The sequence below is a fragment of the Geotrypetes seraphini genome, chromosome 5 (genome assembly GCF_902459505.1).
Source record: "Geotrypetes seraphini chromosome 5, aGeoSer1.1, whole genome shotgun sequence".
NCBI classification, from domain to species: domain Eukaryota; kingdom Metazoa; phylum Chordata; class Amphibia; order Gymnophiona; family Dermophiidae; genus Geotrypetes; species Geotrypetes seraphini.
In genome coordinates, this window is record NC_047088.1 from 229,964,899 (window position 1) to 229,987,615 (window position 22,717).

Sequence of the window (22,717 nt, forward strand, 5' to 3'; positions counted from 1 at the left end):
AAAGTAGATTAATTCCATTGGCAATGGGGACTGAAATGAAACTGCCAGGTGCTCAGGTAATTTAGGGTCATATCCCTCTCAGCTGTTAAAGACTGTTTGGCAAGATTGTGTACTGGCTAACAAGAGTTTATAAATGATTCATTGGGCCAGTTGTGGTTTAACATTTTTTAAAGGCTATTGTGCTTCAACTGTTATCAAAATATAGGGCTCCTTTTACGAAGGTGCGCTAGCGTTTTTAGCGCACGCACCGGATTAGCGTGTGCTATAGCACATGCTAGCTGAAAAACTACCGCCTGCTAAAGAGGAGGCAGTAGCAGCTAGCGCGCGTGGGATTTTAGCACGCGCTATTCCGTGCGTTAAGGCCCTAACGCGCCTTCGTAAAAGGAGCCCATAATTATATTTTTCTGTGTGGTGCAGTACATTTTTCTGTGGGAGTGTGTGGTGCAGTGGTTAGCACTACAGCTTTGGCACCCTGAGGTTGTGGGTTTAAATCCTGCTCTACTCCTTGTGATCCTTCATTTCTTTAAACAAACCTCCTATGGCAACTATTATTTGTACTTATCGACACTCTAATTCCAATTTTTCAACTAATAGTGCCACTTTCATTCAAAATACAATTTTCTTATGTTAAATATTCAATTCATGACCAAATAACTACTTTGCTGATATAAATAAATAAATAAAAATAAAGTGCTCAGTGCCACCACCAGATCATTGCTAATGCAGTTCAGACCATGATAGTTTTGGGACCATCATTGCACTTTATTGTTCCCTGCCTTCCATAAAGCATAGTGTGAAATGGTTGGATGTTACTCAAAAAAAATTGCTGGTATTCCAATTACCTATATGGTTGTTTTAAAGTGCTGTCAGAAACATATTTGTTTTTCTTGATACTCTCCTGTCCAGCGTTTAACTATCATGTATCATGAACTGTATAAAATTAATCCATATAAAGTGCTTGTGTGATAAAGTGCTGTCCAGTGTCATTTTAAAATAACATAGTCATGCTTGCAATCAAGTCTAATCTAACCCCCTTCCCCCTGCTTCTCCCCTTTCCCACTCTCACCCCGCTCCTTCTTCTCCCCCTCTTCCCCCCCTCCCCCCACTTGGTCTCTCTCTCGTTATCTCATACCTTCCAACCCTACCTTCTTTATTGCTTGAACCTCTGCTTAATCTCTGTTAAAGCGTTCCCACACTCTCCTCTTCGTTGCCTGTAACTTTGTTAAAATTTTGTAAATCCGTGTGTCATCGCGGATCTTAATTAACGGATGTGAACCGCTTAGAACTTATTGGGTATGGCGGTATACAAGAATAAAATTATTATTATTATTATTAATCTTTCACTGCCCTCTGACCCAAGCTGGGTTTCATGTTCGTCTTCAGGGAGAACACCACGTAGGAGAAACTAAAAACACACTGACGTGATATCTCTTAGTCATTTCTTGTTGTGCAAAGTCATGTAAAAGTTCTAGATGACTCTTCATAATAATAAACTCAAAATTTCATACTTATCATTTGGCTGAAACCGTCCCAGGAACTCCAATTCTCAGCATGTCAGCAGGAACTATGCAGTGATATATATTTTTTTTAAGTTTGTCATGTGATTATCTCTCAGCCAGTAGCAGTGCTTTTGAGCATAAAGTTTCTGATTGGATCAGGCTCAAAGTTCCTGATTGGATGTGTGTTTGCTCCCTAACACTGTGGGCCATTCTAGCTCATGATTCAAGCCAAGGGAAGCAACAGTTCTCCAATTATAAATAAATTTCTGTTGTGCCAGGTACATTAGAGAGAGTGGGAGCCCACCAGGACAGTTAGGGAAAAATGCTTGAGTACCTGAATAATTTGCAATTCGCATAGAATTGCAGGATATGCAGAATATAAATTATATTTTTTTAAAAAAAATCGGTGCATCAATGAGAACAAGGAGTCAGATTTCATCAAACAACAATAAACTTTTATTGATTATGACTGGGGTCGCCATTCAAAATATCACAAGTAATTGGAAAAACTGCAGTAGATTAAATTATACCTTCTGGTGGAATCCGTTATGTCACATTTATAAAATGGAAAGCATAATTGCTATTCAAAAAGGATATTATAATAAATTTAAAAAGATCTGGGGGCCATTGACAACTTACTGTAATGAGAAGATACCATTTTCTATTGAAAGTATATTTGCAAAAGGGGGGAAGGAGGGTGAATTAAAATTTTACTGTAGGTTTAATCAATAGAAAAGAATATTTATTTTTGTATATTTTGGATTAATTGCTAAAGAAAAGGGTGGGTGGGGAGGGAATAAATTTATTTATTTGATATTATTCTAGAAAGAAATTCAAGTGATGTATTTAATTTTAAATGTTTTATTATTTGTACACTTGTAAGATTAAGAAATGAATAAAGAATTAAAAAAAAAAAAAAATTGGGGCAGGTCCGCACTATCTGCAGCAGATCTGAAAGGATTCTACTTTTATAACCTTTGAACTCAGCTCATGCATAGTTATACCACATAGGAATTTAAACACTTATCTCTCCCTTCTTCCATGTTTCTACCAAAGTATACATAATGCGGGAAATTTTATAAATGATGCCTAGGTGAGGTGCTGCTAGACACCTAGGGCTCCTTTTATCAAGCCATGCTAAACCGCCGGCCATGCTAGCCGCTACCGCCTCCCTTGAGCAGGCGGTAGTTTTTAGGCCAGCGTGGGGGTTAACGCGTGATAAAACATCACGCGTGTTAACCCCGCTAGCGCGGCTTGATAAAAAGAGCCCTTAAAAGCACCTTGATGAATTCCTTGCACAGATCCAAATTACTAAATTCACTTTGGCATTTTAACAATAATGTTTTCAATTAAATTGCTTAAGTGAAGATTTTTTTTTTTAAACAAACTTAATTTATTGTTGTATGTGGAATTCAGTACGGCGTCTAGCGGCACCCAGTACTGCCTACCTCAAAAGTGGGCATAGGTAGGGGCAGAGGATAGCCATGGTATGACTTAGGCATCATTAGCTGTCTTGGGTAGGCTCCAGTAAAAACATAAGAATTGCCGCTGTTGGATCAGACCAGTGGTCCATCGTGCCCAGCAGCCCGCTCACGCGGCGGCCCTTGGTCAAAGGCCAGCGCCCTAACTGAGACTAGCCCTACCTGCGTATGATCCCCATGACAGACTCCGGAAGAGCGTTCCAGTTTTCTATCACTCTCTGAGTGAAGAAGAACTTCCTTACATTCGTACGGAATCTATCCCTTTTATATCTTTTTGAAGAATTGTACGCAATATTCTAAATGAAGTCTCACCAGAGTCTTGCACAGGGGCATCAATATATCTTCCCCCCCCCACCCCCTCTACTGGCCATTCCTCTACCTATTCACCCAAGCATCTTTCTAGCTTTCAGCATCACCTTTCCTACCTATTTGGCCATCACATACTATCACACCCAGGTTCCACTGCTCTTCCATGTCCCTTTGGGTTTTTGTAGCCCAAATGCATGACCTTGAATTTCTTAGCATTCGGTCTTAGCTATTAAATTCTGGTTCATTCCTCAAGCTTTGCTAGGTCATTCCTCATGTTATACACATCAGGGGTATCTATTTTATTGCAGATTTTTGTATCATCTATAAAGAGGCAAATCTTATCAGACAACCCTTCAGCATCACTGTCTACAAAAATGTTAAAGAGAACAGGCCCAAGAAATGAACCCTGATTTTCCTCACTAGCAACATTCCTTTTCTCAGAGTGGTCTCTATTGACCATTACCCTCTGTCACCTTCTACTCAACCACTTCCTGACCCAGTCCATCACTTTGGAGCTCATACTGAGGGCATTCAGTTTATTTATTAGATGCCTGTGTGGAACAGTGTCAAAGGCTTTGCTAAAAATCTACATCTAGCACTCTCCCTCTAGTCAATTCTCTGGTTATCCGGTCAAATAAATTAATCAATTTTGCCTGATATCTGCCTCTAGTGAATCGATGCTGCCTCAGACCCTGTAATCCTTTGAATTCCAGAAACTTCACTATTCTCTGTTTTTAAGTGTTTCCATTAATTTACTTACCACAGAACTCACACTTACTGCCCTGTATTCCCTGCCTCTTCTTTACTTTCACCCCATCCACCCTTCTCTAGTCCCCTGGTACTCCCAACTTTAGAGAAGCATTGTAAAGATCAGCCAGTGGAGCTACAAGAATTTCCCTAAGTTCCCAATTATCATTTCTACTGCAAGTCTCTAGTTTAAGCTGAGATTTTTTTTTTACTGTCCATCTGCGGTGGACAAGATACCTTCTTGATCATGATACGTTATACTATTTGATACTATCTTTCTTTGTTTCTAGACTCAAATACTGTAACATCTATGTGGGACTACTTACCTCTTGTTTTTCATAAAACAATTAAACCCATTTACTTTGTTTTTGTGCTTTGAGAATGCCCAGATGGGATGGAAAAGAGAGATCTGTCTTTTACCAAACATTTCTATGCCAGGTCAGGTATTAATTCTTCAATTTGGAGTTGTTTCTAAGAAGGCTGGCAATGCCTGAAGAGAGTGTCTTGCTGAGACCACCTGCTTGAATGCTTCCCCCACAGCCGGTGGCCTGCAGCTCGTTGACACCCACAGGAGTGGCTTACACTGAGAAGGTAACGCTGGGTTGAATTACGAGTGTGCTCCTGGTGGTTACTAGCAAACCCTGAGGGTGGTTTGAAATGGAGCAATCTGTCTTGCGGAGTCAGATATAGGAGCAGAACTGCCAACTAAAGTTCAACAGGGAGTTCTTGGATTGTCTGAGTCTCCAGCTATAAGTTTATTATCTGGAACTGTGTATCGAAGCTGTGTATCAAAGTGCTGTTGGAGCAACAACAGGGATTACCCTAGATTCTATATGACAGTTGGTAATAGAATGGACCAGATAGAAAAGTCTGTGGAATCAACAGTTGCACAGGTAAATAAGATTGATATAGCTGTGGGATAGGCTTCAGAGAAGACTAGGAAGATAGAAGAAAATTTTTCAAGGTCGGGGTCAGATAGAAATACAAGTGAAAACAATGAAATATGTTGTAGATACATATGTATTATAAATTGGAGCAAGTGGAAAACCATATGACAGCTTGCAATCTTAGGTTCTCAAATCTTCCTAAAATGGATTTAATGTATTCCAGAGAATTGTTCAAGAACTATTTGTCACCTATATTGAAACTATCTCAAGATTCTGTACTACCAATAAATAAAATCTATTATTTACAATAAAAAAAAACAACAAGATGGGATGTCAGCGGTAGTGGTGTCTATGGAAGGAGCTGAAGCAAAGCAATTTCTCCATTTAGTTTAAACATCAGACTTTTTGAAAACATCTCGAGAAATGATACAAACCCGTGCATCACTTTTGGTTTCATTTGTGTTTGAATCTGATAAGAATTTAACATTGAAGCTTTTATTTAAGAATCCTATTGAGTTGTTTAGGATCAAAAATATGGGGCTCCTTTTACAAAGGTGCGCTAGAGCCTTAATGCGCAGAATAGCCAATCCTCCACTTAGATAGATTGTAAGTCCACCAGGACGGATAGGGAAATGCTTGAAGACAGTGCTCCCCCGGGTCATTCGTGGTATTTTCCGACCGCGAATGACTGGATAGGAGAGGGCAGTCAGAGAGGCAGGAGAGAGCAGCCGGAGCGCCGGCAAGTGAAGGAAATCACTTGCGGTATGCTCCGACCGCCTCTTCCTGCACTAAAGTCAGGCCTCACCAATCAGGAAGAGGTGGTCAGAGCATACCGCGAGTGATTTCCTTCACTCGCCGGCACTCCGGCTGCTCTCTCCGGCTGCCCTCTCCCGTCTCCCCTGCTAAAAACCATATTCGTGGTTTTTCAAGATTCACAGGGGTTCCTGGAATGGAACCACCGCGAATATCGGGGAAGTACTGTACATGCACGTAAACCACTTTCAGTGTGGTTGTAAAACTACAAAAAGGCAGTATAAAAAGTCCCAATCCCTTAAAGCAGCATAATACACTTCCCCCTACATTTGTACCTTCATAGATTACGTGCATATAGTTGCACTTGCCTTGGAGCAATTGGGAATAGATCCAGAAGCCTAATTTTAAAAGGCAAATGTACATAGCTATTGCCTTTATAAAATAGGCATAATTGACATTGAAATCTGTTTTTTTTTTTTATTAAGAAACAAACCATACAGCAACAATTTCAAACAGTAGACAAGAATTCAAATTAAAAAAAAAAAAAAGAGACAAGGCTCCCCCCCCCAAGAGGACTGGACTCTGATGTCCTCTCAGGTTACAAAGAGCTCCTAACCCCCAAACCCCCCCAAAACAGACCCCCCCCAGAACACCCCCCCCAATCCCCCAGCCCCTCTCCCCCCCAGATCAGACAGGCAGAATTTTCCCCAGAATATAACATTTGCTCAAAAACAGTTTCTCAGCAGAGGTATACACAGAAAACAGAGAAAAATGAGCGAACAACATGTGATATACAGAGACAGGAACAGAAACCCATAGGAGACCATAAAGAAAGGAAGCCAAGGACCCCAAAAGCTCTGAATACTCTCACAACCCCAAAGGCCATGAAAGTAAGAGTTCACCTTCGTGTGACAGGTGAGACAGTATGGATATCCTTTACTAAAATTATCCCCTTAATGTCAGATATTGTTCAAAATCTAATGCAGACTTTTCACTGCAATTTTTTTGATGTTTGCAAAGTTATACGAGTTTGTAGATCTCAGGATCTTAAGTACATTTTTATTCTGGATCTGAACTGCTTCTAAAAATGTCATCACTACAGAAACTTAAAAAAAAACAACATTTGTGGCACTATGCAAATCAATATGACCTGCCAGGAGAGGCTCCTGACTGGTTAAATTGCTTGTGTGGGGCTATCCGCTGACAACCAGCGGCACTAAACCAATTAGTACCAGTGAAGAGCAGCACTAACCACTACAATGAAAACCGTCTATTTAGTGGATGGTCTGGGAGCAGAGTTTGCAGAAATCAGACCACATAAAATTCGGTCCCATCTTTATCTGATTTTGCTTAGATCAGGGGTGCCCACACTTTTTGGGCTTGCGAGCTACTTTTAAAATGACCAAGTCAAAATGATCTACCAACAATAAAATTTTAAAAAAACACAACGCACACTGTACGCATAGAATTGTTAATTATCATTCCTATTCCGTGGTTTTTTCAAAGAGGTCAAAGCAGATGACTCTATGCACTGTCACCTCAGTAACAACCATACAAAAATAGACAAATACCCACCCCCTCCCTTTTTACTAAACCACGATAGCAGTTTTTAGCGCAGGGAGCTGCGCTGAATGCCCAGCGCTGCTCTCAACGCTCATAGGCTCCCTGTGCTAAAAACCTCTATTGCGGTTTAGTAAAAGGGGACCATATTGTAAAATATAGAGAGCAGATATAAATTCAGACACATTTTGATCACTAAATTTAAAATAAAATCATTTTTCCTACCTTGTCTGGTGATTTCATGAGTCTCTGGTTGCACTTTCTTCTTCTGACTGTGCATCCAATCTTTCTTCCCTTCTTTTAGCCTGTATGCTTCCTCTCCTCCTGACCTCATTCCCCCCCCCCCCGTTCTCTTCTTCTCTCCCTGCCCTCTCTTTCTTTCTCTCTTCATGCCCCCTTTCTTTTTTTCTGTTTCTCTTCTTTCCTTCTGTCTCCCTGCCTGCCCTCTTTCTCCCTCCCTGCCCTCCCCCAAGCCACTGCCACTGCCGCTGCCATCAGATAACAGGCCCCTAAAGCCGCCCGCCGCCGGCCAAGCTCTGCTTGCTTCAGGCCCACCAGCATTCCTCTCCCCGACGTCAATTTTGCCGTCGGAGAGGAAGTTCCGCTGGCCAGAACTTCCTCTCCGACAGCAGAATTGATGTCGGGGAGAGGAAGGCTGATCGGCCCAAGATCGACCTATTGGAAAAAATGCTGCCGGGTCCTGCCTTTGAGGAAACAGAAAGTAGGCAGGACCTGGCAGCAAGAAGAACAAATCGCAAGCTTCACACTGACCTGTCTCCCGCTTTAGCCCGCGAATGGGGCTCTAACATGTGCGTGCTGGCTTCCCTTCTCTCTCCCCCCCCCCCGGACATAACTTCCGGTTTCAGAGGGAAGAGAAGGGAAGCCGGTACAAGAACACGTTAGCCCCCGGAGCATAAATTCTCCAAGCCGGTTTTTTTTTTTTTTTTAAATGTTGAGCAGCGGAGGCAGCAGCAGAATTCAGGAGCAGGCCAGTCAGGAGGGGAAAAAAGAGAAGGGAAAAACGGAACCCGCTCTGCGATCGACTGGGGGTCGCCTGAGCGAGCGACCTGTCGATCGCGATCGACGTGTTGGGCACCCCTGGCTTAGATAGTTAAGTGCCCAATATTGCTGCATAAACCTGGATATTCAATGTCAGTGCCCAGACATGTTTTGGGATATGTGGCATAACGAGGGAAGGAGGCACTTGGGATGGTGGTGCGTGTCATCACCTTGCTGTGTACTCCCTCCCCTGAATTCCTTCCCACTGCATGCTCCCAGCATACCTCTTCAAATTAATCGCTAGCAATGAGCAGCATCTCTAAACTTCTGCTCATGCCAGCCTCAGCTCTCCCTCTGATATCACTTCCTGGTCCCGCAACCAGGAAGTGATGTCAGAGGGTGGGCTGAGGCCTGTGCAAGCAGCAGCTTAGAGATGCGGCTCGCTGCCTGTGATCATTTGAAGAGGTAGGTGGGTAGGCAGAGAGAAGGGAAGGTGCCAGTGCCCCCGCAATGACAGCATCCAGGGTGGCCCATACCCTCCACCCTCTCACTACTCCACTGCTTGGCATTGAATATCTGAGCATAACAATAATGCCAATAACCTCTGCTGGATGAATATGTACTCCATTGGATTGAAATGACTGCTATTTAGCACAGATATCTTGGTAAGCTTGGACAGCCATTTTGTTCAACATGTTCCCTTTTTTTTGTAGTCCTAACTTATCCAAATAATTAACCAGATAAAGGTGTCATTTCTAGTTCAACTATTGGACTGCTGCAGTACTAATGCTGTTAAAAATCTAGGTAAGGACTTGGGGACATGCAAGGGGCATGCAATGAAGCGACCAAGGAGTAGATTTAAAAGAAACCAGAGCAAGTACTGCTTCACTCAACATGTAATTAAGCTCTGGAATTTGTTGCCAGAGAATTTGGTGAAAGCAGTTAACTGAGCAGGGTTTAAAAAAAAAGGTTTTGTCTAATTTCTGAAAAGTCCATAAGCCTTAATTAAGATGAACTTGGGGAAAATCCACTGCTTATTCTTAGGATGACAGTGGTACTTGTGACCAGGGTTGGTCAATGTTGGAAACAGGATACTGGGCTTGATCGACCTTCGGTCGGTTCCAGTATGTCAACTCTTTATGTTTTTATGATCAACACTTACGGTTTCTGTCTAGGAGATGCCCCTACGTGTAGAGTTGCAGCTGAATATTAGGCCCATTGAGAAATCATCTTCATAATTGTTTAGCTATGTCTTAATTACAGTTTTCATATTATTTCATAGTCAATATGCGGAGCCGGGACCCTATGGTTATAATAAAGGAATAAATAATCAGCTAATCTTTAAACTAATTCATCTATCCATGATGTTTATAAACTTTATAAGCAGCTTACAGTCCATTGAAAATTATAATATGTATTATAATGCAGCATTTTGATTATATATATTGGATAAAGTAGAATGCTAAATGTTTATTGCCTCAACTATTTCAATCTCTGTACTGTAGATTGTCTCATTACATAGTCTCCTCTTGACAAATTATTTTTCCTTTCCCCTATTGCCATTACTCTGCAATATGCATTGCAATATACTAGCAATCCAAAAAAGCTAACATTTCTTTTTGCATTAATTTGCACAATTTATAAATTGCATCAATATTTTACTAAAAACATCACTTGGTTGCCAATACCACAATATGTGAATTATTTTCACAGATCTCAGGTTTCAATAGCTTTCGTATATTTCAACAGTTAAACATAAAGTCACTGTTCAATATGCAGAATTCTGTGATTCTGACTTGCTAAGGTGAATCAAAATGCAAAGTAAGATTCAGTCAGTGTTAACTTAGGCCCTTTGCTAAAGTATGGTAAACTTTTTTCCATTTCTATACTTAAATTGTTACCAAGGGGCTCCTTTTCAAAGCATTTAGATACATATGTCTAAGTCTGATTTGGGCGTATGGTGCTAGACGCCCAAAGTCAGCAGTGGGATAATGCCCATTTATGAAAAATATGTCTAGAATTTTTTTTTCCCCCCCCCAAAAAAAATCGCCTATCTGGATGTCCAGGCTATTGTTTGTCCAGACCACCAGGATGTCTATCTTTATACCACATTTTCGACTAAAATTTCATCCAAGTCCCAAATGCCAAGAACAAGACCATTTGGATATGGGAGGGGCCAATCTTGCCACCCAGACATGGCAAAAGTGCAATGGGGCACCTAACAGCGCACTGCTGTGAACTTCACAAAAAGGGTGCCACATAAACATCTCACCAGAACTCCCTTTTAGGTTATGGTGAGCCCCCGAAAGCTCACTAAACCTATCTGTCTACAACCCCAATAGCCCTTATAGAGTAGGGGTGGGGGGTTGGTGGGTGCACATGTTCCACCATAATTGTAGTAGTTAGAGCGGCTTATGGGCCTGGGTCCTCCTTTCTATGGTTCACTAGCTCACCCCCAGGCTATTTAAGACATCTGTGTGCAGCTCTACTAGGCTTTCCTATACCAGGTGCTGATGTTCTGGAGACAAGTATGTACTTTTTTATTGAGATCTTTGTGAGAAGTGTGAGGGGGTCAGTGAACAATGGGGGAGCGTGTGGGGGTCTTTACTTTGTATCTGCAGTGATTATCTGGTCATTTTGGATACCTTTTTGAAACTTATTCCTGTTTTCTACATTGTCTAACTCTCAGCATTTAATTTTCATCCAGGATGTCTAGTAAAACATTTGATTATCCCTGCAATACTACCAAGTCTAGGTCAGCCCACATCGCGTCCGCCCTAACCACTCCTCCAGATAAGCCCCTTTCAGCTCTGGGAGCACAACGGCATTCAGAGGCATAAAAAGTCCCGCGACACGTCCAGAAAGTCGGCTTGATTATCGGCTCTTGGACGACCTGTCTTTTAGGTCATCCAAGTGCTGACTTGGGTGGGTTTTTAAATGTCTTTGATTATGAGCCCCACAGAGTAAGGTACTTTGTCTAAGTGTTTTGAAAATGAGCCTCCATGCCTGGCAGTGGAAGGGACCTATAGAGTATCTAGCAATCATAAACCTGTGTGCAGAAAAAAAGCTTCAAACTTAGGGCTCCTTATACAAAGCCATGGTAAAGATTTCTACCATGGGCCAGTGAGGTAAATACTCATAGAATTCCTTTGAGTGTTGGAGCGTTAGAGCATTTACCTCACCAGCCCACAGTAGAAATCTCTACTGCAGCTTTGAAAAAAACAGTGTTAAGTAGAAGCATAAAAAACAAACAAACTTCTAACTGCCTCAAATCTTATCACTGGCATTTAAAAAAAAAAAACCTCCACAGAGAACATGTTCCATATTTCAATAAAGTCCAAACTAATGTCTGTGCACAGGAAAGTTAGAATAACAAATCTTTAGCTGGAGAATCAAACGTATACCTCCCCTTCTATCAAGCTGTGCTAGAGGTTTTTAGTGTTGGCCTGCGAGGTAAGTGCTCTGATGTTCATAGGAATTCTGTTAGTGTCAGAGCACTTACTTCACCAGCCCATGATAAAAGCTTCCAGTGTGGCTTGATAAAAAGGGGGGGAGAGTGAATAAATATATTTGTTTAGATTTTTTTTTTAAAGTGTACTACTAGTAGCTTTATTGTTTTCCCCTTAGTCCTTGTATTTTTAGAACGCATAAACAAACAATTCAAATCTACCCTTTCCACTGCAATCAGGATTTTATAGAGCCACTGCCTCAGCACCCTGCGGCTGTGGGTTCAAATCCCATGCTGCTCCTTGTTACTCTGGGCAAGACACTCAATCCCCCATTGCCCCAGGTACATTAGATCGAGTGTGAGCCTACCAGGACAGATAGGGAAAAGTGCTTGAGTACCTGAATGCAAACCACGTGAAGGGACATTTTCAATAGGACATCTAAGTCTGAGGTTGGAAGTTTTGGGCAAGACGTCCACAAAACCAGTAGAAAAAAATGTTCAAAAGCTGCCAGACATCTATCTTATATTTTAAAAAATGATCTAGGCATAAGTTTTGGTCCTTAAGACATCTATCTTTTTTGGCCACTTTCAAAAATAAAAACATCTGCATGAAAAACACACAAAAGCAAGCTTTCTAGATGTACCCAACTACCTTGCCTGATCAGGGCAGAGATGTCCCCATCAGCTGAGCCAGTTTTGGGGATTCCTGCTGGCTCAGCTGATGGGGATTTATCCACCAACAAATGCCAGTTAGGTCGATCTGGCCTCTTTCAACTAAAGGCGAGGACCAAACCAGCAGCAGCAAAGAACAACTTACAGAAGCTCAATTCACCCTCATCCAGGGGCAGGGTCATACCAATGAAGTAAGGGTTCCTCCCTTGATTCCCGTACAGCCCTACCCAAGGTCTGAGTGAAAATATCAAAAAGATCCACTCAAAAACCTCGGACACTCCCACCACGTAGGCCTATGGGTGCCCAGGAGACCACAACCCTTCCAGCATAGCACTCCCCCTCCTTTTTCCCATTTGGGTCACCAGTACTGGGGTATACTACCAACGGAAGAGCACCTTATACCCATTTTCCACCAAAAAGGTTGCCACCCCCATCGACCCCAGATCCCCTCCAACAGTCTGGTTTTTCTTGGCCTAAATGGGTACACCTAAATATTAGCGATGTGTATGGCTGCTAAACATGATTCTATACATGGCACGTGCCTTATAGAATTGCACTAACCCCCTCTTTTACAAAGGTGCGCTATGCTTTTTAGCGCGCGCTAAATATTAGCATGCGCTAAACGCTAATGTGTGCATGTTATCCTTTGGACGCTTTAGCGGTTAGCGCATGCGTTGATTTAGCACGAGTCCTCTTTAAATGTGCCTGTTTAGCCTTCAAGATCCTACATGGCATCCTCCCTCCCGTTATCCCACTCTTCTGGAATTCCTCTAACCCTAATTCCACTAGATCCTCCCAAAAACTGAAACTATCATTCCCCTCTACAAAAGGTATATCCCGCGTAGGAAAACTAGGAACATCCCTCCCCTTTAGAACCACAGAACTCTGGAATAACCTCACATCCCCGCTCAGAGTTTCAAGTTCCCTCCAATCCTTCCGCAAACACCTGAAAACTTGGCTCTTTTCAAAAATCTAACACTTCCCGCTTTTTGGTTCCCTGTCCCTCTTTATCTTCCTAGCTCCTTTCCTATAACCCTTCAACGTAGCTCCTTTTCAACCTAACCCTGTAAACCGTGCCGAGCTCTACGCTTGTGGAGATGGTGCGGTATACAAACCTAAGGTTTAGTTTAGTTTAGTTTAAAACGCTTAGTGCACCTTTGTAAAAGAGGGCCTAAATGTCATTACGATTGGCTTCAATTTTTTTAGGAGTTCTATATAGAATCAGGAACTTGCCCCCTCCTCCTTTTTTCTCTGCCACCTATTTTCTCTGATTGTACCATTTTCGCTGATTGTCCAGCCCTTCTTCGTTGTAAACCGCCTCGAACTATTATGGCTTTGGCGGTATATAAGAAATAAAATTATTATTATTATTATTATTATTTTACATAACCATAGCACAGTTTTTAGCACCGGCCAAGGTGGCAACAGCTCCAACGCTCATAGAATTCCTATGAGCGTCAGAGCTGTTACCGCCGCTGCTGGTGCCAAAAACCGCACTACAGTTTTGTAAAAGGGGGTAATGCATTAATGGCCTTGATAGAAGTACCACCTAAAAGCCGTGTCAAAGTTAGAATTTCTTTTTTTTCAATTTTTTTGGCAGTGTTCTGACATTATCAAGTAACTCATGATGGGTATAGAAATACTCAGCGGCTGCATTTGTAGAAATGATCCTGTTTGGCATAACATATATATATTTTTGAAAATTAGGTGCAGTCAGAAAAAAAATATTTCAACAGAAAATGTAATGTCAGTTTATGCTACAATCAGCACACAGATATCTGGATAAACTAATTATGGATTTGCTAGGTTTGACTATATAATTATTTTCCAAACTTATACAGCAGATCATGTAGTTTCTTGACACAGTAGCACATGACATGTATAGAAATGTAGCAGGAGCTATTTCTGTTCAGTTTCTTTGCCTTTGCTTAGCATCGCATTAAGAACTGCACCGCATTGAGTACAAACTCAGTTAAAATTCTTAAACTGCATATTAATATTCCTTAATATTTCTTAAGCATGATATCTTTTTCCTAAAATAAAATATACTTCAGTGAGCCATGACTCCAAAATGCTGTCATAAAATCAGTGGATAGACTGCAGGGATGGGCAACTCCAGTCCTCGAGGGCCGGAATCCAGTCGGGTTTTCAGGATTTCCCCAATGAATATGCATTGAAAGCAGTGCATGCAAATAGATCTCATGCATATTCATTGAGGAAATCCTGAAAACCCGACTGGATTCCGGCCCTCGAGGACCAGAATTGCCCACCCCTGGGATAGAGTCAAGAGACTAAAGGCTTCTCTCTTTGTATGAACTTCTGTTTCATTCACTGAGTCTCAGCTATGCCACTAGTCTACAGCTTCAATCTAATTGTTACGTCTGTAGGATTTGTTTTATAAGGCACATAAGATATTGCATATGTCTTTTTATAAAATAGGTTATAATAGGCATGCATGTGGTCTTCCTACATAGGTGACCCATTATAAAATGCTGCTTATTATATTCTACCACATAGGTACTGCTAAGAAAGAACAATCCATTCACTTACAAAGAATGAGATAACAATCAAGATTAGTAAAACATCCATCAATTTCTTATTACAGTCAGAAATATCTTGCATAGTTGAAATTGATTTCTATGCAATACTTTCAAATAAAAGCTCAGATTTGATAGCCATTATATTTGTGTTCTTTTTCATATGCCCCGATCAAATATTCCTTACGCTGCTAGAAAAATATAACATAGGTCTGAATATACTTCTCTCTATTAGAGAAATCGACATTTATTGTATTCCTGAATATTCAGCTGAGAGATTGTTATCTGTATCTAGACTTCCCTTTTGAGCAATAAAATATGTCTGACTCAATGACTCAAAAAGAGAAAAATTCAGTGGTTCCATGTAAGTCTCTAATTCCTTTTCCTATACCTTATCTACACCTCATCAACCTATATTGATGAACCCCTGAAACCAATTTAGTGGATGCCAGCATCTTATCACAAGTTTCAAAACTCTGTTACGTCTTTCAATAAATGGATATCAGTTTTTCCCTGTTAATATATGGAGTTGCCAAGGAAGCCATTTAAATCTTTGACAGCTTGCTAGGTTAAATGTTATCCTTATCTCGTGGAAGATCATAAACTCTTTTCTTTGCAATAGCTAATTCAACGTTCCATTTGCCATGCTTTGCCATCCACTCTAATTATGGATTCCTTTTACAAAGCCATGGTAGCAGCAGCTGCTGCGGTAATCGCTCCAACGCCCATAAGGATTTAATGGGTGTTGGATCATTTGACACACAGCAGCCGCTACCATGGCTTTGTAAATGGGGGAGTATATTTTAATAACTGTCCCTGTTCAACATTAGAAGAGGGACAGAGAAACTTGATGGCAGATAAAGGCCAAATGGCCCATCCAGTCTGCCCATCCGCAGTAACCATTGTCTCATTTGTTTTGTTTCCACATAATTTTAAAGTTGATAGTAATGCTAAAATGTCCTTAAAAACTTGAATAGAAACCAAAATCGTCCTAGATATGATACAGGGCAAGAGGAAAGACTTGTTATTTCTATTCAAAATAACTAACTAACTACATAAGAATTATTTTCTCTCTCCCCAATTTCTAGAGTCACAAAGTGAAAGATTCTACAAAAGCCGCTAAAAGTTAGGCAGCAGTAGCCACCCTACTGTTGCCTAACTTAATTGATTTAATTGGGTTTAAGTGGCACAATAGTTGGGGAAGGGGTAAAACGCGGACCTCACGGACCTCGCGGATCTAAACCCGTACCGCCTTAAAAATCTGAGGTCCGTGTCCGTGGCGCTTGTAGTTTCTGTCGCTTACAGACCTTGATAAGATTTTAGCGCTGACGGACACGTCTCAGCATAGGGAGGGAAAAGTGTTAGGATCCGTCAGCGCTAAAATCTCTTCCAGGTCTGTCAGAGCCAGAGACTAGTGCTGGAGCGGCAGAGCAGAAGCCAAGAGAGCGGGGACATAGGTTTTGGACGTGCGTTATGGAAAAGAAGTCTCCAAACTCCAGCACTAGTCTCTGGCTCTGACAGACTTCGAAGAGATTTTTAGCGCTGACGGATCCTAACACTTTTCCCTCCCTATGCTGAGACGGATCCGTCAGTGCTAAAATCTCATCAAGGTCTGTCAGCGACAGAAACTACAAGCGCCACGGACACAGACCGACACGGATCTCAGATTTTTAAGGCCGTACGGGTTTAGATCCGCGAGGTCCGTCAGGTCCGCGTTTTACCCCTTCCCCAATAGTTGGTTGTCCTCAGGCAAACAAATAATGTAGAACACTAAAAACACTATATGATGCACAAATATGGCGTCCAAACAGAGGAAAAAAAGACCTCAAAGAACCCTCGGAGTCCAGTCAATAGAAAGACACCGATTTAAGGTTTGAGGTACTATCAAACCTCTGATTGAATTCATTAATTTTTTATAATTAATTTTGTAATCAATTTTGAATATCTATATCACTTTGAAATTCATTTTCTCCCATACTTTATAGAGGAAAGAGAGCTGGAAACCATTTAGAATTTAACCATTAGCAACACTGACGGCCTCTTTTACAAAGCTGCGCTGTGCTAACGGCTCCGAAACCCATAGAGATTTAAAGAGCTTTGGGGATGTTGCCACGCGGCAGCTGCTAGTGCAGCTTTGTAAAAGAGGCCGTGAGTGTGGCATGCTGAATTGAACTTAAAACAAGCATTTATCTTTTCAGACCCAACGGAGGCCAGACCCGTTTCACGTTTCAGGGCAACAAGAAATCCAAAAAAGAAACAAACATTCAGTGAGGTTCAAACACAAGTACAGTTTCATTCATTAGCAGTGTTAGCTTTGATGGTTCTTAGCAAAATCCCACAAAAAAGGAACATTGGAACACAGGTTTCACTTAACCACAGAAAAAGAAAAAAAAAAAAAACAACCCTTAGTTGAAACAATCCTTGCACTATTCCAGCAGCCATGAAAAAGTTTCACTTCAATGTTGATAATGAGACATCAGTTCGGTCTCAGTCATTCAAACAGTTCCAGATAGTGAAACTAACCAAAGTGCGAGAAAAAAAAAATACAAAAACTCCTGTCTTCTAGTGAAAGCCATTAGGAAACTTTCTCTCTGGTTTATGTAAACAAACAAAGCATACAAAAACTGCAACACGCTAGAGTTCCTATCGCAATAAGGTAGAACAGAAAACCTCTTCAATACACACAAAAACAAACTGGCAGTGCTTATTTCAATGAGTGCCCATAGCTTCAGTTAGTTCATACTGAAAAAGCAAATCTTCACCAACCTCCATGCATTCCTCATATTCTAGCCAATCTACCTCAACAGGCCACTCAGCTTCTCCAAGCTCCATTAATTCCTCTCCAGGGCTGGCTCTGGGCTGAAGTCTGTTCCATAACATAGACTGCAGTTTTTCTGACACTCTCTGAGGCACTGCCTTCCCCTTTCCTTGACTGAAGCTGAGGCTTATATTCTGGCAAGCCACGCCCCAGGCTCTGAGGTACAGGAATGGGCCAATACTGCCTCTGGCTCCCCCTTTGGTTAGGCTGAAAATAGCAGTTGGTAAACCTGGGCTATTTAAAGGCAGATTTACCGTATTTTTTTGTTCTATAAGACGCAGCCATCCATAAGATGCATCCCCTCCCCCCCCCCGATAGAGGAGGAAAAACCAAGGATAAACAAATTTCTCCACTACAGGGGGGTGCGTCTGGTGGTCTGGAACATCTGATGCTAGGAAGCCCAAAGCAGCCCACCCATAGCCTGAAGCAGCCTGTATACAGCCGAAGGAACCTGCCTGCAGCCCAAAGCCCAAAGCCACCCGCAGCCGAAGCAGCCTGCTCGCATCCCACAGCCTTAGGAGCCCGCCCACAGCCCACAACTTAAAGCTGCCCAAAGCCCTCCCCCCCCCCAATACTGAGCGGCGCAGGAACAGGAAGGAAGCGCAAAGGTCACGCTCCTGCGTCATGCCACTCTGCTACCAAAGCCAGCTGTCCAGCAGGAGAGCTTGCAAGACCACTGCAACTTTAAAAAGATACCGGGGGGAGGTGTATTCGCTCCATAAAATGCACCCACTTTTCCACCCCTTTTTGGGGTGTGTGGAAAAAGTGTGTCTTATGGAGTGAAAAATACGGTAAATGGTTTTCTTTCATTCCTTGAATAGGCTCTATCTGCAGAGCCACTTCCCTCATTCTGCACACAGTTGAAGCTAAGGGCATCTGTGTTAGGATAGGCAGCCTCATAACTAGGGAAAATTTTTCTGGTGAAATTTTCCATCCTCTATCCCATTATTCTTCTTGCTTATACAATGAGGCAAGACCGAAGCAGACCCAGACTTGCTACGTTATATCGCTCCTAAGCTTATCACCTCTTAACTGCATCCTTTGCCCTCTCATTCCAGAACTTCCTTGCAAATGAAATAGACTCACCTTATGCGCATTTATGCCACTTTGGTATTTAAACATCTTTATCATATCTCCCTCCTCCCATCTTTCCTCCAAAGTATACATATTAAGATCTTTAAGTCATAGACCTTATAATGAAGCCCACCAACCATTTTACTAGTCTTCTTTTGAACAAACTCCATCCTGTTTATATCTTTTTTTAAAGGTGCAGTCTCCAGAATTGTACAGAATATTCTAAATGAGATCTCACCAGTGACATCAATACCTTTTTTCCTACTGGTCATACCTTTCCCTATGCATCTTAGCATCTTTCTAGTTTTCACTGTTGCATTTTCAACCTGTTTGGCAAAGCCTCACTCTTTTTTTTTTTTGTGCACAAAGGTTCTTCACCACCTAAACCAGGGATCTCAAAGTCCCTCCTTGAGGGCCGCAATCCAGTCTGGTTTTCAGGATTTCCCCAATGAATATGCATTGAAAGCAGTGCATGCACATAGATCTCATGCATATTCATTGGGGAAATCTGGAAACTCGACTGGATTGCAGCCCTCAAGGAGGGACTGAGACCCCTGACCTAAACTGTACCTTTCCCTTGGGTTTTTGTAGCCTAATGCATGACCTTGCATTAAATCTTAGCTGCAAATTTCAGACCATTTTTCAAGCTTTGCTAGGTCTTTCCTCATGCTATTCACACCATCAGGAGTGTCTATTATATTGCAGATTTTTTTTATATCATCTGCAAAGAGGCAAACCTTACCTGACAGCTCTTCAGCAATATCATTTACAAAAAGTGTTAAGAGCAGGCTCAAGATTTGAACTTTGAGGCAGACCACTGGTAACATCTCTTTCCTCAGAGCAATCTCCATTGACCACTATCCTCTGTTGCCTTCCACTCAACCAATTCCTGACCCAGTCCATCACTTTGGGGCCCATGCCAAAAGCACTCCGTTTATTTATTAGACACCTGTGTGGAACACTGTCAAAGGCTTTGCTAAAGTCTAAATACACCACATCTATTGCACTCCCTCTATCCAATTCTATGGTCATCCAGTCAAAGAAATTGATCAGATTTGTCTGACAATACCTGCCTCTAGTGAATCCATGTTGCCTCGGATCCTGGATTCCAGAAATGTTACTATTCTCTATTTTAAAAGTGTTTCCGTTAATTTACTTACCACAGAAGACAGACTTACCATATCTTCGCTTCTCCAGTCCTTTGGTACCACTCCTGATTCTAAAGAAGCATTGAATTAGCCAGCAGAGCTGTCAGAACTTCTCTAAGTTCCTTCAGTACCCTTGGATGTATACCATCCGGCTTCATTGCTTTGTCCACCTTTAGTTTAGTTAGCTCCTCATGAACACAATCCTCTGAAAATCGATCAAGGTCTACCAGACCTCCAGCCCTATTTTCATTTATCTTCTGCCGTCCCAATCCAGGCACTTCAGCTGTGAACACAGAAGAGAATTATTTGTCAGGCAATTCAGCCTTATCTTTATCAGCTTCTACATACTTCTCCCCTTCACTTTTGAGTTTCACAATGCCACTTTTGCACTTTTTCCTATCACTAATACATGTAGGAAGGTCTTATCCAAAAATATCAAGAAAAGGATGTCCAAAAAATCAAAATTAACACAACACCCTCCTGATGACAGGAGTGGAAGCGGGTGAATGATCGCTCAAATCCCTGAAGAAGCATACTAGCGAAACAGGGAGCCCTGTTGGATTATGTGGAAGTGTGTTAAGCTTGAATGACTTTCAGCTTGTTCTCCACGGAGCAGTTTTTTCCTGCTTTCTAACCCCAGGACTACATTTAATCAGCTTTATTCAGATAAGTGACTTTTATTGAAAAGAATTGAAAAACACTATAAATTATATTGAGTGAGAGAGACTCTGTATTGAAAAACGAAAGAAAAAAAGATAAAAAGAGTGTGTTTTATTGAAAATGATGTACACACCATTTCTTCTGTATTTTTGGAGTTTTTGACCAAGGATGTGTCTGCTTGTCTCAAACTCTGTTTGAAACCAGCTAGTCTATGTGGGTAGCCTATAGAGCCCCTATTGGACACTGAGGTCTTTTCTCCTTTTTGAATATAATGTGATATGTAGACCTGTGTTTTGAGGGTGTTGTGTTAATTTTGATAGGTCTTATCCACCATTTTACACTGAATATAATAAAGGGTGTGTGTTATCGTAGCTTAAAGGGCAAAGAAGTCAGAGTAATCTCTTATAATAAAACCCTAAGTGGCGCATGCGCACTCTTATCGGCGTGCTTCCATGATCCGTAGGTCTGTGGCTGGCAAGAGTGCACATGTGCGCTTACTACGGCCCCACGGGCAGCAGAGGTATGTTAAAATGCAGCACCCCCTGCTCTCCAGCAATGACATTTTCTGTAGTTTGTCGTCGTCACTCCTCCCCCCCGGCGCACCCGAACCCCTGTTGACCCTCCCATCCAACCCTCCCACCGCTGAGTCCGGCAATGAGTCCCTCAACAGGAAGCATCAGGTCGAATTCAAATACTCCCGGCAGGTCGGGAGGGGGCGGAGCAAGCTCGCACACCTGGCGGGGACAGGGCAGGAACGAGACTCCCTGCAGGAGCTTGCCCGATGGCTGGAGTTCGCTGCTAAGTCCGGTGAAGAGTGGTTCCCTCAACAAGAAGCGTCGGGTCGAATTCAAATACTCCCGGCAGGTCGGGAGGGGGCGGAGCAGGCTCACACGCCCAGCAGGGACAGGGCAGGAACGAGACTCCCTGCAGGAGACAGCACGATGGCACAGTTGAAAGCTAAGTGGGAACTTCTTTCTCTTTTTTGCCATTGAAAATTAGTTGAGCATTTGAACAGTATGTCCTTTTACAAGCTCTTTTTCAAAATAAGTCATACACAGTGTTGGGGCGGTGGGTTTCGCTATAGGAGCTAACGCTCTTGGTCAAATTTCACAATTCTGAGTGTATGAACACTTTACTTACTTTATATGCCAGACATATATTTTCCTTATCTACCATTTTGCCATGCCAGCTATTTTTCTTCCATTTGCATCTTTGCTTTCCTGACTACTCAACCAGCCTTTCTTAATTTCTCCAGATATTTTTTTCTATCTTCCTCTTTCTGCAATATTTTACAGTTTATGAAAGTTAACCTCTTTATCAGCTACTACTTTTGAGAACCAAAGTGGCCTTATTTTCCTCTTTACTTTTACTTACTTTGCTTACCAAAAAGTTTGTTGCCCTTACAATAGCCTTTTCCAGGGCTCCGAATTTAGGGGAGAAACTGAAATATAGACAAGAGAGACATGACATAGGGAATTTTCAACCCCACAAAGCGTGCGGTAGATGCCGCTTATGTCAGTACGTGTGGGAGACATCTTACGTGGATATTCCTGACGGTCAAGGGAGAAAATTCAAACTACAATCAGGAGCTAATTGTGAATCTGTAGGGGTGGTGTACTGTATCAAGTGCCCATGTCAAAAATTATACATAGGTCAGACTACCCGCAAGATAAAAATTAGAATTTCTGAGCATTTGAGTGGTATTCGTAATCAAAGAATGTCAGCCCCCCTTGCAGCCCACTGGATTGAGGAATCACATTCAATTGATGATCTTAAATACACTGTTCTGATCCAGATGAGACACCTCGAGGGTGATCTCCCGAGGTGTCTCATCCGGAGAGAACAGCGATTTATTTTTGAATGGCATACATTGAGCCCGCAAGGGTTAAATCACGAAATTGAATGGCTATTGACATAGCTGCGCTGGTCTGGGTGACCTTCCTCTTCCGCGTTGAGGTTCCGTTATTTCCGGTTAGATCAGGATAAATCAGCCAGTCTTGGGGATCTTCCCACACTTTTTCAGTCAGTCAGCCCTGCTTTTGTTGCTTCTCTGATGTACTGTGCCACTAACAGGTATACTTATTTAGTTTTTAGATTACGAATAAGATTGGTGGAATTGAATGGG

At 42.0% G+C, this 22,717-nt stretch overlaps 1 protein-coding gene across 10 annotated transcripts in view; it reads right to left on the bottom strand.

Moving 5' to 3' along the window:
- Window positions 1–22,717, bottom strand: part of KYNU (kynureninase) — a 461,407-nt gene that overhangs the window by 342,143 nt on the left and 96,547 nt on the right. For 2 of the 10 annotated variants that reach the window (XM_033945497.1, XM_033945483.1), the window contains exon 1: window positions 17,659–17,809. The exons of 1 other annotated variant lie outside the window; for it this stretch is intronic. In XM_033945497.1, the coding sequence (XP_033801388.1) occupies window positions 17,659–17,668 (10 nt within the window). In that variant the 5' untranslated portion in view covers window positions 17,669–17,809. Of the gene's footprint in view, window positions 1–9,397; window positions 9,539–17,658; window positions 17,810–22,717 lie in introns of those variants that run through there. 7 more of the 10 variants (XM_033945491.1, XM_033945486.1, XM_033945487.1 and 4 more) reach the window with 7 other exon arrangements.